The 15153-nt window shown below is 41.5% G+C and overlaps 1 protein-coding gene across 1 annotated transcript; it reads left to right on the top strand.

Annotated features, from left to right (window-relative positions):
* Positions 1-6241: 6241 nt before the first annotated feature.
* Positions 6242-7429, top strand: LOC139871239 (uncharacterized). Its single transcript, XM_071858970.1, has 3 exons — positions 6242-7260; positions 7333-7386; positions 7419-7429. Exons 1-3 carry the CDS (start codon positions 6561-6563, stop codon positions 7427-7429), a joined length of 765 nt encoding a protein of 254 aa, XP_071715071.1. The 5' UTR covers positions 6242-6560.
* The last annotated feature ends 7724 nt before the right edge of the window (positions 7430-15153 follow it).

Here is a 15153-nt window from a genome sequence, read left to right on the forward strand (position 1 = left end):
TATGATAATTTAAAATAAAATCATAGATAATTATTTTGGGATGAAAGAAGTAGAAGTGAACATCATTATCATTTCTGTTGTTTTATCGAACACAATCGATAAATATTACCACAAATTGTAGCTCGCTCTAATTAACATTTACAACTTACATCTCATTTGGCCAAACATACTCTAATTACTCAATCAACTTTTATTGATTTTATTTAACAAGACTATTAATAAAATTTGTCCATTTTCTTAAATCAAGCCACCATAAATAATCACGTGCAATACTTACATTATCATAGTTGGTCTCCAACGTTTGTACCAAAAATTAAGGTGGGACCTAAACTTTAAATCAATCATGGATAATCCCAAGTTTTTAACAATGTACACGTTTGGCCCCAAATATAACAGCCCGTTAGTTTTGTGCAGTTTGGTCCTTCATGTGCACCAAGCATGAGGGGTATTAATGTCTTTTCATTTTTAGTAGTCAGTCCAACGAGATACCCTACAGTTAGTTCGCCCTAGTTGATCATATTCGACGTTAGTTTTAATTACGATCAAACTGGACACTGTTACATTGCTATCACCCTAAAACGATTACAATCTTCAAATCTTTTGAACAATCAATTAGTAACATCACCATCAGCCCGTAGTATGATATTGTCCGCTTTGGACACAAGCCGATCACCGACGGGCTACCCGCGCACGAGTACAACCCCGGATCGCACTTCTACCTCACGGATTTGCTTCTCGGGTAAACACCCTCAAAACGCGTCATACCAGAAGAGGTATCCACAACCAGAAGAGGTATCCACACCCTTATAAGGAGTGCTTTGTTTTCCTCTCCCACCGATGTGGGACGAGTCTGTTACAACTCTCCCCCCCTTCGGGACACTGCGTCCCCGCAGTGCACATCGATGCGGGCCCCAGCTCTGATACCATAAGTAACATCACCATCAGCCCGTAGTATGACGGGCTACCCGCGCACGAGTACAACCCCGGATCGCACTTCTACCTCACGGATTTGCTTCTCGGGTAAACACCCTCAAAACGCGTCATACCAGAAGAGGTATCCACACCCTTATAAGGAGTGCTTTGTTTTCCTCTCCCACCGATGTGGGACGAGTCTGTTACACAATTAATGGCATCATCATACAACTTAAGAACTGAAGGAGAAGAGATCGACGACTACACATTGAATTGTATGTTCTGACCTTTTTTTTTTTTTTTTTTTTTGGTATTTTGTTTTCGTAATGAATAAATTGTAAGTTTTTTTTTTTTTTTTTTTTTTTGGTTTCCGAATCAGTTGATGTTAGTATGGTAAGTTCTATATATGTTGTTTCATTGAAGTAATGGTAATTTAGTAATTTGGGTTTGTAAGTTCTGTTAGTTTTATTTGTATTGAAATAATGTAAAATTGAGTTTTATTAGTATTATTGATTAAGAAATTGTGTTATATTCATTGAAGTAATGGCACTTGATTATAGTGTTGAAGCACCTGAATTATGGGTTCATCCAAATGAAGTCAAAGTGTACCAAATGCAGTCATTTTGTAATTGGTCAACAGTTTGCTCAAAATGTAATTTGGTACAAAACAACGAATGCCATATAAAATTGCAGTGCAATGCCGAACATGACCTGCAATATAAAAATGGACCGAAGTTTGTCACATTATCCTGTAATATAACCCGCATACTGCAGTTTGGATAGCATTAACACAACACAACAGAACATAACTAATCAAATGCAGTTTATACTAATTTTAGATGTGTACATTCAGACTAACAGGCTGTTATATTTGGGACTAAACTTGTACATTGTTAAAAACTTGGGACCAACCATGACCGATTTAGAGTTTAGGTCCTACCTTGATTTTTTTTTTATTTTTTTTTACAAACGTTGAGGACCAACCATATATGATATTTTTTCTATTAATTATTAATTAAAGAATAAATCAACCGGTAATTTCTTTTTACATAAGGAGGTATTTAAATGAATCTATACAACTGTAATCGGTATTTGAAATTTACAAATTCTGAAACATAAAACGATTGATGATTGCAGCTTATGCTTATATTTCGAAGTTTGGTCAAGGAGAAAATGGGCTTTTATCGGAAGGAAAACAGAGAATGTTTTACAAACAATATGCTTTTTGCAAGTATAGCATACTGGCTACGTACTCTGCATGCCTGCTGAAAAGTCCTTGTTACACATTCAAAATAGTACACAGTAATTAAAATGGGTCCCCATCATTCCAAATTTTAATTAAGATAAAAATTTATATCTTTCTATATATATATGAAAAACATTTTTTTAGAAAAGTCCTAGTTATTAGGTTGAATATCCTTTATTGTTTTGTTAGATGTTATATTTATTGTGTGAGATTATATTGTTACCGAAGAGTTTCGTGAGTTCTTTATCTTTTAATTGTGGTCCTTTATTGGTTTGGTTTATTATTAGTTAGGAATAGGAATTTGGATAAATAGTAGTGCATCATCGGTACACGTGTCTTTCATGACGGTTGGATCACGTGTCGTCTTATTTTGAACGTTTATATATGTGTTTGTTTGACTAATACTTCATCCGGATCGGACCGCGCGATGCGGCGGGGTCTTTCTGGCTGTGTATTCACATTTAACATAACGTTATATACTTACAGAACTAAAAACGCGGTGACGAGGGTGTGGTTGGATTCACGTGGTTAGTACCTAGTGCACCTAATGGCCTGCACGTTTTTAGAAACCAAGAAAATCGCGTAAAAAAGGAAGACGGAACCAAGCGTGTGATGTAGTTAGTTTGGCTCGTTTATTGTGCGTCTGTGTATATGTATGGAAAATAGCCCTAAATATTAAGTGTTTTCTAAAAAACGTCTGTTTCGCGAGTACTTAGTTTTGTTGTGTTCGTAATTTTTTTTGAGTTAAACGGTGATGTCGGAAGAATTAAACTCGATGCAAGCGGGAAGATACGTCCCGTTATAAATGTGAGTGGAGTTTTTTAAAAAGGATACTAGTTTTGCAAATTTAGCCCCTGCAAATTTGGCATGTTTAACATTGTTGGGTGGTTGTATTGCAATTTTTTTGTATTGTCGTTTTATTCCTGATGGGACGACCAACTTTTACACGTCAATTAGTATATGTATCCCAACTTTTACACGTCAATTAGTATATGTATGAATGAATGAATGAATGAATGAATAACCAGTTGTTAACAGGACCGTCTCAACAATTTAAAGGCCCTAAACGAAAATAAAAATGAGCCCATATATACGTTAAAATTTTTACTACGCATAAAAAAATAATACTCCAATTTATCTATTTATTAACGTACATTGTATTTAACTATTAAAAACAAGATATTTTAACTTTAAATAACAATTTTTAATTTCATTTTAAATAAATTATTGAGAAAAATATTACATATTCAAAATTTTGAACCCTTCTAAATTTTTGGGCTCTAGGCGGTTTTCTATCTTGCTTATGCTCAAAGACATATCTGATTGTTAAGAAGAATAAACTTATTTGATTATTTCTTTTACAAGTTATTATTACTAACTCTTGTTTGAAAAATAAATTTTTAAGAGGTTACCAAAAAATACACTAATTATTATAGATATAATATATACTCAATATATAGTAGTTTATATAAATAAGGTAGAAAATTAAGAACTTAGAAATTATATAATTATCTTAAATATGACTGCTATATACATCTTTTTTTTTTTTTTTTTTTTTTTAAATTACATATTTTAAACTCGAGTTTGTAAACTAAACGCTTATAAAGTATACTAATTTTCAACTTTAAACTTGAAATATAAGCTTCAGCTACCGACTCCAGCTATATAAGTTTTTAGCTCCGATTACAATTCCCGACTAATTTCTCAACCTATACCATACAGTTAAACACACTTAATGGCGTATCTTGAGCATGTAATTCATTTTTTTCTAGAAAACTCTAAATACATTAAACAAGCTCAAGCTAACTCATCCAAAAGTAGTTACAAAAATTCAAAAACACATAGTATCATGATAGCTCAAGCTAACTACTTTGGGCACAATAATGGTGACAATGCAAATTAAGAAACTGTATGCTAATTAAAAACTTTAATTAATCAAATGTATAGACAAAATAATATATCACTAGCAGGATATACTTGCGATAGTTAAAAATGTACATATAGAACTATGTTACTAATCCAAATAAACAAACAGTGATACTCCGTATTTGATTGCTACTATCCAACTTAGAACATATATAATATTTTTAAAAGAATGCTAGCTATTATACGCGTTACAATCCTAATTAAAAGAAAGATTAGAAGATAAAACCAGAGAAGATGGACTTGAATAATATCATATTTCGAAACAACAAGAGATGAACTTCTTAAATCTCGACGTTTTGTTTTCACGAATTCTTTGCAATTTCTTGAGCATATCGTCAACAGAACAAACGAATCCCGCGGGTGATGTTAAGAAGAATTTAGGAGGAGTAAGTGGAGGAGACCACAATAAACTTTGTTCATAATCATAATTGAATTCGTATGTATCCACAAACTTGTTTAGAAGTCTATCTGATAACGATTTCGACACGAGTTGAACGACAAATGAAGAATTGTGGTTGCTACATCTGTAAGAGGATGAGGTTTCTGTTGTAATTGTTGATGTAGGTGATGAGTATTCACTCATGAAGTTAGATTTTGAAGAAAGTGTTTGAAAGGTTGATGTATGGGTTTAAAGTACTTTGGAAGCCTAGAAAACATTGTAGAAGTAAAGTTACATATATAGATTGGTCCATTTAAAAGTGTTGGTTTTTAGTGGTTGATAGTTAAATGATGTTTGAAGAAAAGTTGGTTTTGATTTTTGGATTAATTTAAAGTTTGAAAGAATCAATTTTGTACGGTGGGTTGTAAAATAAATGTCCATGAAAATACATTACATGTGAAATTTATTAGTTATATATTTGGATTAATGCTACAATTAATTAATATATTTTTTTCGATGTAGATTATATATCTAAAAAATATTATTATAGGTCATAAATTTTTAAAATACTTGTTAATGTAAACAAAATTTGACCAATTCAGTAAAATTAATTATTTTTCATTTTTCGAATTGTATGTGGCATTTGTTGAATTATTAGGAACGAGAAAAACATAGAAAAAAGGAAAAAAATTGTTGAAATAAATTAATTTTTTTTACTAAAAATAACTATTACTATTAGAACAATAGAACCTTCATCGAAAGATGAAAGAACCTACACAATTACAACCGAGACGATGAAAAATGGCACGAAGACAGTAAACATGCCTGAGTGATCCAACTAAATGCTGTAAAAAAATATATAGTTTGGTTTAATAATTTAGCAAAAAAATAAAAATAAATGTTAAGTAAAAAAGAGAGAGAAGGATTATAATAAAGTAAAGCACATTAAAAATATAAAAAATTGAAAAGTAATGAATTCTAAAAAACGAAAAATATCGTTGAACGAAAGAAAAACAAAAAAACCAACCATGATATAACAAACAAAGTAAAATAACATTTAAGAGAAAATGAAGCATACCAAACTTTAACTGATCATGCATATTTTAACCGAGGGGTCTTAACATGCTTGCTCAACGTAAAGGAGGGGTTTAAGGATCTTAGAACGTGGCTCTCCGGTCCGGCTACCGTGAATAACCCTGGCCGACATGATGATGTCGGCGGGGTGGCCAAGTGATTAAGTCCACCTTCGATGACGTCCGTCGATCAGAAGGCCCCAAGCAAGGTTGTAGGTACCAGTTAATAAAGAACTAACCTGTTAACCTTTAGAAGATGATAGAGGATGTAAGTTACGTAGGATGTGTGGTAGAAGATGGCTACGTAACGTGGTATGTTGCTAACGACGATTAGGGTTTGTATTTATAGGCAAACCCTAATTCTAGAACCGTCATAGGATAGTGATAATCGTTTCCATAACCATCTCCCCCGAATCACGGATATAATTATGGAAAAGATATTTGCTTGTTAGCTAAGCAACCGCCGTAAAGGGACCAGATACGGATCCGCATGCCGCATGACGCATGAGAGCACCATAGCGCATGCCCGTGTGTATGTTACATGCGCATGCGGGCTGCGGTATCATTAAGTCCCCCCAGTTTGATGTTATATGACGCAAGTCATATGATATCAAACTATTAAGCGAAAAAAAGAAAACAAAAGGACGACGAGCATTTAATGTCCTCGCGTGCGCCTCGATGCCTGTCACAATCGCAGAAGCCCATTCGGCTGACAAGACATAAAGTAACAGTGCCGCAGGCGCGTGCGAACCACGCGCGTGTTTGTAATCATTCTTAACTGACACCACGCGCGATCTGCAAATGCTACCCGTCGATTGCATTACACGTGTATGGCCACGATCACACCATTCCAACCCACGCTCCCCCAATCTTGCCTATAAATAGCCCCAAATCACACACATTTTCACTTTTCCGGTGTCAAGCTTCCCAAATACGCTCTCGCCTCCAAATCCTATCAATTCCGATCAACTCCGTCATATTCCGATCGTCATTTAAAGGTCAGTCGTTCTCCATTCATCTAAAAATGACCAAAGCTAATGAAACTTTCGTAGAGAATGTAGAGTCCAACATAGGCCAGAAAAACATCGACCACTTAGTTAAGCAATACCCCCCTCTAGCGGGTTACAATCCGGTACCACCACTGCCTAGCCAGCGAGCCCATCAGCCACCAGAGAATAAGGTGGCGATCTACGAACATGCTTTTAAGCATGGTAATTTTAGGGTTCCACCCACCGACTTCTTTTTAGGCGTACTAGATCATTTCAAAGTAGGGCTAGGGCAATTGCACCCGTATGCTATAGGCAAAATCGTTCTATTCGAGATGTGGTGTGTTGCACTCAACACAGTACCATTGGTGAAGGTTTTTTGCCACCTATTCCGCTTAGCCAACCACCATAAATCTTGGTTCACCTTCTTCGCACGCCAAAATTTCACAAAAACCCCGAAATCGAATGCGGGAAGTTGGAAAGAAACTTTTTTCTTCGTCGACCAGACCGTAGTAGGCACTGGCTTCCCGCAGACGCTCATTTGGTGCGAGAAGGTAGAAAAAGATGTGAACAAGATGCCAGCGTTGGATGACGAGGAGAAAAAGTTGTTGAAGCAGTGCGTCAACGCACAACTGGTGCACCGTTCGTATGGTAATGTTATGCTGCGGTTGGGGAAGATCTCCGCGTATTGGCCTTGGGAGGATGTGCGGCCGGCCATAGTTGGCCCCGATGGAAAGGGTAGGAATAGCATAAACGCGTACTTACATAAATTTTTGTATATTTTCTAACGCATGCGTTTATTGTTTGCAGAGATGAGGATGAAGAAGGTGCTTACCGCGGAGGAGATTGCTGGGATCTCTTTCCGCAAGCAGGATGTGGACAAACAGCTTGAGCAGGCAGCTGCTAGCGAACATGTGGAGGAAACGCCGGCGGAGTCAGGCAATAAACGCAAGGCGGCTGGGACGTCCGAGGCTCAGAAGAAGAAGAAGATGACTCCTAAGCAGCTGGAGGACATGCGCAACGACAATTTTGTTGCCATCGAGCCGCGGTCCGCAGACCTACCTCCCCCCATTAATGGTGAGCGTTTATTTTTTCGCATGTATACCGCGTAGAAAAATCTGCGTACTAATCTGAGTATTTTGCAGAGCATGTGGAGGAGACGCAGCCAACAACACCGCGGGTCAACCCCGAGCTGGAGGCCACTGCCACATCCAAAGACAAGGCGATACCCGTCGAGTCTGAGTCTACATTACCTCCTCCGCAAGGCAGCTTCCGTGTTGCCAACCTCCGCCAACTTTGCCAGTCCTCCGAAGAAAATGCTGCGGAGCAATCTGCATTCTTGCAGCAAATCTTCCCAGCAGAGTTCCGCGAGCAACTGGCCGCGCTGCCGTTTAACCAGGCGCTCAACGCCTTTGTCCAGAACGGGCTGGTATTCTTTGGGATGTTTGCGGATCAAGCCCGTCGATCCTCCAGCCTATACGATGTTGCACTGCGCAAAGAGGTGGAGTTGGGTTTGCTGCAGGCGGGTGTAGATCAGGTCAAGAAGGACAGGGACGCTGCTGAGGAGGCCCGCAAAGCTGTTGAATTGACTGCGGCCGAAACCAAGACCTTCTTGATTCAAGAAAGAAAAAAGAATCAAGAGCTTGTGGGTGCGGTTGATCAGGCAAAGGGAGAAACTGAGCGAGTGAGGCTGGAGTTGGAAAAGGTGACGAGGGAGAGGGACGATGCGGTTACCAACCGCGAGCTGGCCGAGGCAGATATGACAAAGCTGCGCACCGCACTCCCCGCAATTGCGCAGAAAGTGATGGACTCCGAGCCCGTGTCCGACCGGTTTAATGCCTATGTCGATGCGGTCAAGGACCATGAGGTGAACAAGGCTGTGCGGGAAGTGATCCAGGCATGCGGCCTAACTCCACCGTTCCCCGACATTGTCCAAAAGAAATTAAAGGAGGGAACGGCCGCGGCGCTGCTGGAGGCGGAAGAGGCAATCAAGTCCATCCCTATCCCTTTGATCAATGCGTTTGCGGCTGACCCGACGATGCCGCTTGATGGGTTTTTGAAGAAGGATTACTAGAGTAGTTTGTGCCGTAAGCCCTAATCTTAGGCAGGTAATTGTAAATGTATCTTGGAGCCCTAAGTCCCATGTTGGGCAGGCATGTGAAACAATTACTTATGTAATAATTTATTTGGATGTGTATATATGTTTGTCTGTTATGCATGCGTGATATCCTTGTTTATATATCGCGAATCAAAACAAATTATGAACCGCATGCGCATGCGCATAGTTAACCACAACTTATGCGTATGCGGATGGTACTGCGTAAAATAAACCAATATTTTAACTTACCTTTAATAATTTAGACTCAAAAGCTACTGCGCTATTGCTTTGTCATGTACTAGAGGTGCACTATTAGCTGTATGGTAAGCAAACGCAACTAAAAACAAACCAATGTTTTTATGCTTAGGAGTTCCTCAAGCAAACCAGTGCGAGAGCGATTACGCACAAGCAAACCAATGCTTGTATTTTTTTTTTTAAAAGTCGACTTTGCAGCCATCTAGTCTGCGTGGCGCTTGGCTAGGGGAAAACCAATTCCCTTCGCCTGCCGTTATTGTCTAGCCTTGTAACCAAACAGGCTTCTGCCGCACGGGGGCTAGAGGACACCCCTTAAGTAGGCAGGAACCGCATACAAAAAATATAAATGGACAACAAAAGTATGCGCATGTAATTATTTTTATTTGGCATTAATTATGATTACAACTGCGACATATCCGAAAGGATGAAAAATACAAAAAATAATGTGCTAAACAAATTGGAGTGATCAAGTCCATCTAGCTACATGTAACATTTTTTCAATAACGTCGCATGCCAAGTGCGTTTCACAGGTTTGCCATCTAATGTCTCTAGATGGTATGCCCCGGTGTTGCTTGCTTTTGCTACCCTGTATGGGCCCTCCCAACGAGGTCCCAGTTTCCCAGTATCTTCCGCATGACTTGCATCGTTCTGGCGCCAAACCAAATCACCGCACTTATAAGTGCGTAAACGCACACGCTGATTGTAATACTTTGCGATTTTCTGCTTGTTATTTGCTTCGTTAACAGCCGCAGAGAGTCTGCGTTCTTCAAGCAGATTAAGATTTTCCCGCAGAGCTTCAGAGTTATTTTGCTCATCAAAGTTTTGTATGCGGAACGTTGGTACCCCAATCTCTGCGGGTACAACAGCTTCTGACCCATAAACCAAACTAAACGGAGTCTCACCAGTGCTTGCTTTGGGTGTGGTTCTATGCGCCCATAAAACCTTTGGAAGCTCATCCACCCAACCAACGCGGTCATGACCCAACCTTGCCTTGATTCCAGCAACTATATCTCGGTTGGTAACTTCGCACTGGCCATTCGCCTGCGGATGCGCAACTGAAGTAAAAGTTTGCTTAATATTAAGCTCCGCACACCAACTGCGAAAAGGATCGCCGGCAAATTGTGTACCGTTATCACTAACAATTTCATTGGGTATGCCGAATCGACAGACAATGTCTTCCCATACAAAATTCCGCACTCTTTTCCCTGAAATTGTTGCCAGCGGTTTCGCTTCGACCCACTTCGTGAAGTAATCGATTGCAACAATTAAGAATTTGACATTTCCTGCGTGTGCAGAGTATGCGTAAGATAATGACGTAAGTAGCATATTTAGCAAATGAATGGCAATATTACCTTGGCCTTTGGGGAATGGTCCGACTATGTCGATCGCCCATTTGCAGAATGGCCATGGTGAGGAGACCGGTATCATTGGATGCGCAGGTGCCCTGCTGATAGGTGCATGTATTTGGCATGATTCGCATTGCTTGACAATACGCGCCGTGTCTGCGTACATAGTAGGCCAATAATAACCTAACCGCATGATTTTTGACACAATGGACCTGTGTCCCGAATGAAGGGCGCATGCACCCTCATGCACCTCGCGTATAACTTCCTCTGCCTCTTTCGGACCTATGCACCTTAAATGCGGTCCCAAATAGTTTTTTCGATACAAGACGTCACCCTCAAGGGCATAAAGCGGTGCCTTTGTGCGGACTTTCTTCGCATCAGAGGAGTCCGCGGGTGAAGTGTCGTCCCGTAAAAAAGCAATGATGGGCGTCATCCACGTTGGGCTTGATTCCTCAACCGGTGCCACTAGAGGCATCATGACAATAGATTTTGCATTGAGTTCCTCTATTAGAATTTTCTTACCCATATGATCAAAAGCCAAGGCAGCTAGTTTGCTTAGTGCATCCGCCTTCTTATTTTGCCCCCGCATTACGTGCGAGATTTGAAAAGCCTCGAACTGGTCAGCGAGATTATGAACAAGCGATAAATATTGCTGCATAGCAATGTCGTGCGCTTCGAAGTCTCCGCAGACTTGATTGCATACTAGCTTTGAATCCACGTAAGCGTGCAAGATTTTAACATTTAACTTATGCGCGATGCGCATACCTGCTAGCAGAGCCTCATACTCTGCTTCATTGTTTGTGACAGCAAAATTAAACCGCAGTGCGTACGTATGTTCCTCACCGCCTGGACCTGTCAAAATTACACCTGCGCCTGCGCCAGATGCGCTACACGCACCATCGGTGTATAATTCCCATGGTGATAGAACAGGTGCGGGCGGATCTTGATGTTCTGCTGACGCTTCGACATCCGCAGGTATTTCTGCTAGGTAGTCAGCAAGTATTTGACCCTTAACCGCACTGCGTGAAGAAAAGTTTATTTCATGTTCTCCCAATTCGGCTGCCCACTTGGCCATTCGGCCAGAAATCTCGGGCTTGTACAGTACCTGAATGAAATAAAATGATTGCGTTAGTCAATGCGGTAACCCCGGTCATTGCCGCAAAGTAATCATGTACCAACCTGTTTGATTGGCTGATCAGTTAGAACCACAATCGGATGTGCTTGAAAGTATCGGCGCAAACGCCGCGCTGTATGGACAAGCGCATATACTAGCTTCTCTATTGGCGAGTAGTTTACTTCGCCTGATGTCAGCGTCTTGCTTACGAAGTAGACCGGCATTTGTGTCTGAGAAAACCTCAGCGTTAAAGTTCTGCGAAATAAATAATGCAAGTAAATTGATAGGTTACCTTTTCGCGGTCTGCGATGAGAACTGAACTGATTGCTTCCTTTGATGCCGCAAGGTACAGCGTTAACGTCTCCCCAGGGACTGGCGCAGTAAGTGTTGGTAACTCTGCAAGCACCTTTTTCATCTCCTGAAAGGCTGATTCTGCTTCCTGAGTCCAGACAAAATCCTTTTTCTTCAAACAGTTTTTCAAAGTGTTAAAGAATGGTAGCTGACGCTCTGCGGCTTTTGACAAAAACCGCGTGATTGCTGCGAGCTTCCCAGTGAGACTCTGCACATCTTTCTTTGTTTTTGGAGATGGTAAATTATCAATAGCTTCAATCTTTTTGGGATTAGCCTTGATACCCCGCGCTGTCACCACATGACCTAGAAACTTGCCTTCCTCCTCTCCAAAGCTACATTTAAGCGGATTAAGCTTCATGTTGATCCTTCGCAGAGACGCAAACGTTTCTAGGATGTCTGCGAGCATGTCTTCTTCGGTGTTGCTTTTGATTACCAAGTCATCGACATACGCTTCAAGATTTCTGCCAATTTGAGGCTTGAATGCTGCGTCAATTACACGCTGATAGGTCGCGCCCGCGTTCTTCAAGCCGAAAGGCATCTTTGTGTAACAATAAATACCCTGCGGCGTATGAAAAGCAGTCTTGTCTTCGTCTTCCGCAGCCATTAGAATTTGGTGATAACCTTTTTATGCGTCCAGAAAGCACTTATATCTGAATCCAGACAAAGATTCAACCTTCCAGTCTATCTCCGGGAGAGGGTAATTGTCTTTAGGACATGCTTTGTTAATGTCTTTAAAATCAACGCACATTCGCCAGTTACCATCAGCCTTTTTCACCAACACCGGATTGGCAACCCATGTTTGATAACGCACTTCGCGTATAATGTTTGCTTTGACAAGGTTGTCTACTTCTGCGCATAGCCAATCACTGCGGTCTAAAGCCATATGCCGCTTCTTTTGTCTAACAGGTGTGAGCGATGGATTAACATTCAATTTATGTTCCGCAATGTCCCGCGGGACACCTGTCATATCTGATTCGCGCCATGCGAAAACATCTGCGTTTGCGGACAATATACCATGTAACTTAGCCTTGGTTTCAGCTGATAAACCTGCGCCGATTTTTATACCCTTATCTGGATGCAAGCGATTAGCAATGACCGCACTGCTTGCAATCTGCTCCCCGACGCTAGGGATGTTAATTTGCACAACTGACGCACATATCTCAATCGTTTGATGTGACGCCATTGTGGCAACTCCTCCCTTAGTAGGAAACTTAATCAAACCGTGCACTACCGAAGGTATGATGTTAAAACGCCGTATGAAATTTCTTCCCAGTAGCACATTATATCGCGAAGTCGAGCAAACCACATAAAAGTCAACTAATTCGTTCCTTATTAACTGCGGATTCTTGTCATCTTCGAGCTCTATTAATAACTCTATCCGTCCCACGGGCCATGAGCTTTCTCCGGAAAAACCAGACAGCGTGATATCAGACGGACGTAGCTGCGCCTTCACGTGTGCGGGAAGAAATTGATAGCAATGCTCGTACATAATGTCAACGCCGCTTCCAGTGTCGACATGCATGCGCTTGACCTGCACCCCGCAAGAAGGAATGCGACACTTGATAATGATAGGTTCATTCACCCTGTCAATTGACATCACAGGAGGGAAAGTGATTGGAAGAAGTTCCCAATCCTGATGATCGTTATACTTTCTTCGCTGACCTAATTTCTCTGCGTCAACCATGTTAATGGTTAAATCAGCATTTTTGGTCTTATCCACTTTCTGACACGCGAAGGTTTTAGTTTTTGACCCCTCTTCTGCGGCTTTCCCTTTATCTTTCTTTGGCGGTTTGAGGTGATCCAACTTACCCGCACGGAGCGCCTCCAGTACCCGTTCCATCAAGTTTTTACACCTATTCGTATCGTGCCCGTAATCATCGTGAAATTCACAATACTTTGTCTTATCCCGCTTACCAAATTATGTAAGCGGAGTTGGGACCGCGAAGGTCGCGCATACTGGCTCCGTCGCCAAAATTTCTTTGGGCGTTTTGGATAAGCTTTTAAGAAGCGCATAGTTCTGATTGTTGATGCCGCGCTGATTATTGCTTCGATAATTGCCATTAGATCTCCCCTTTTCACTTCTGATAGGACCGCCACTATGGTAACGCCCGCGAGAATTGTTTCCGCGGTTTTGATCTCGTGAGCGGTCATCATCATCCTTTTTTTCATTTCGCGAGCTGCTTGTGGGAACATCGTTATCTTCGCCACTCCGCATATAATCGTGACATTCTTTAAGCGCCTCAGCGTAAGTTGTTGGCACCGTATGACGCAAACGCTTGACTAGCGTTGGGTGCCGTTCTGAATTGATGCCATGCATGAGTCCTGATATCTGTTGTTCTGGCTTGAGATCTGGAATGCGCAAACATTCATTAGTATACCTTGTGAGATACTCTCCCAAAGATTCCTTGGATTTCTGCGTAATATCATGGCATTCAATGTGAGTGCGCTTGCGTGGTCTTTGATTCTGATACTGCAATAAAAACTTTGTTCGCAGATCCATGAATCCGGCAATACTGCCCGCCGGGAGTTTATTGAACCATTCGCGAGCAATGCCCTGCAAGGTCATTGGAAATATTTGGCACGCAACCGGATCCACCCAACCTTGAGTGCGCATTGCACCCTCAAAGCGCTGTAAAAAGTCATCCGGATCGGACAAACCATTGTAAGTACCTAGCGTACCAGGTATCTTTGGTGCTGCTGGAAACGGATATGCAGTTATGTGCGGAGGAAATTTGTCAAAAGTAGTCGGTAGCTCGAAAGGTGGTTTAACAGGATCCCCTTTTAAACCCGCAAAGAAACGCCACATCATGTCCTGAACGAAGTCAGGCTGCGAAAATAAGTGAACCATGTCAGGGGGTGCGGCCTGCATAAATTGCCCTGCAAGATTAGCCTGCCCCTGAATATCTTGCCAAGGTTGACCCTGCATCTGCGGATATACCCACGGCTGCGGTGTTGGAAAAGAGGGATTACTTGAAGATGCCGAATACACAGGTTGTAAGGGGAGCGAGACCTGTGGCGCAGATGCCTGCGAAAACTGAGGATACACACTCAAGAGCCCAACCGTTTGCGCTGTGCTTTGTTGTTGCGCTGTTATTGGCGCCCAATGAGAGTTTGCGTCTGGAATGACACCAAATCCCCAGCTGTTAAGTAACGCCTGCGCATCCGCAGGGGTTAAGAATTGAGAAACTGGGCGCGGTGGTTGCCAAGGTTGCAGGGGTGTAAACGACGAGTTTTGCTAAATAGTCTGCGTCTGCAGAGGTATCGAAACAGTTGTACTGTAAATAGGTACCTGGCCGCAGCAAACTACATGTGGTCCCATGGTTTCGCCACTAGCGTTTATCGGGATAACCCTTGGATCCACCGATGAAAAATCCAACCGCGTGGTTGTGACTGGTGAGTTTGCTCTTGGCGGTGTAACCCCATCCGGATATATCGGCTTAAACCGCTGAAAGGGTTCGCCGGATACA

This window comes from Rutidosis leptorrhynchoides, chromosome 10 (assembly GCF_046630445.1).
Source record: "Rutidosis leptorrhynchoides isolate AG116_Rl617_1_P2 chromosome 10, CSIRO_AGI_Rlap_v1, whole genome shotgun sequence".
NCBI lineage: Eukaryota > Viridiplantae > Streptophyta > Magnoliopsida > Asterales > Asteraceae > Rutidosis > Rutidosis leptorrhynchoides.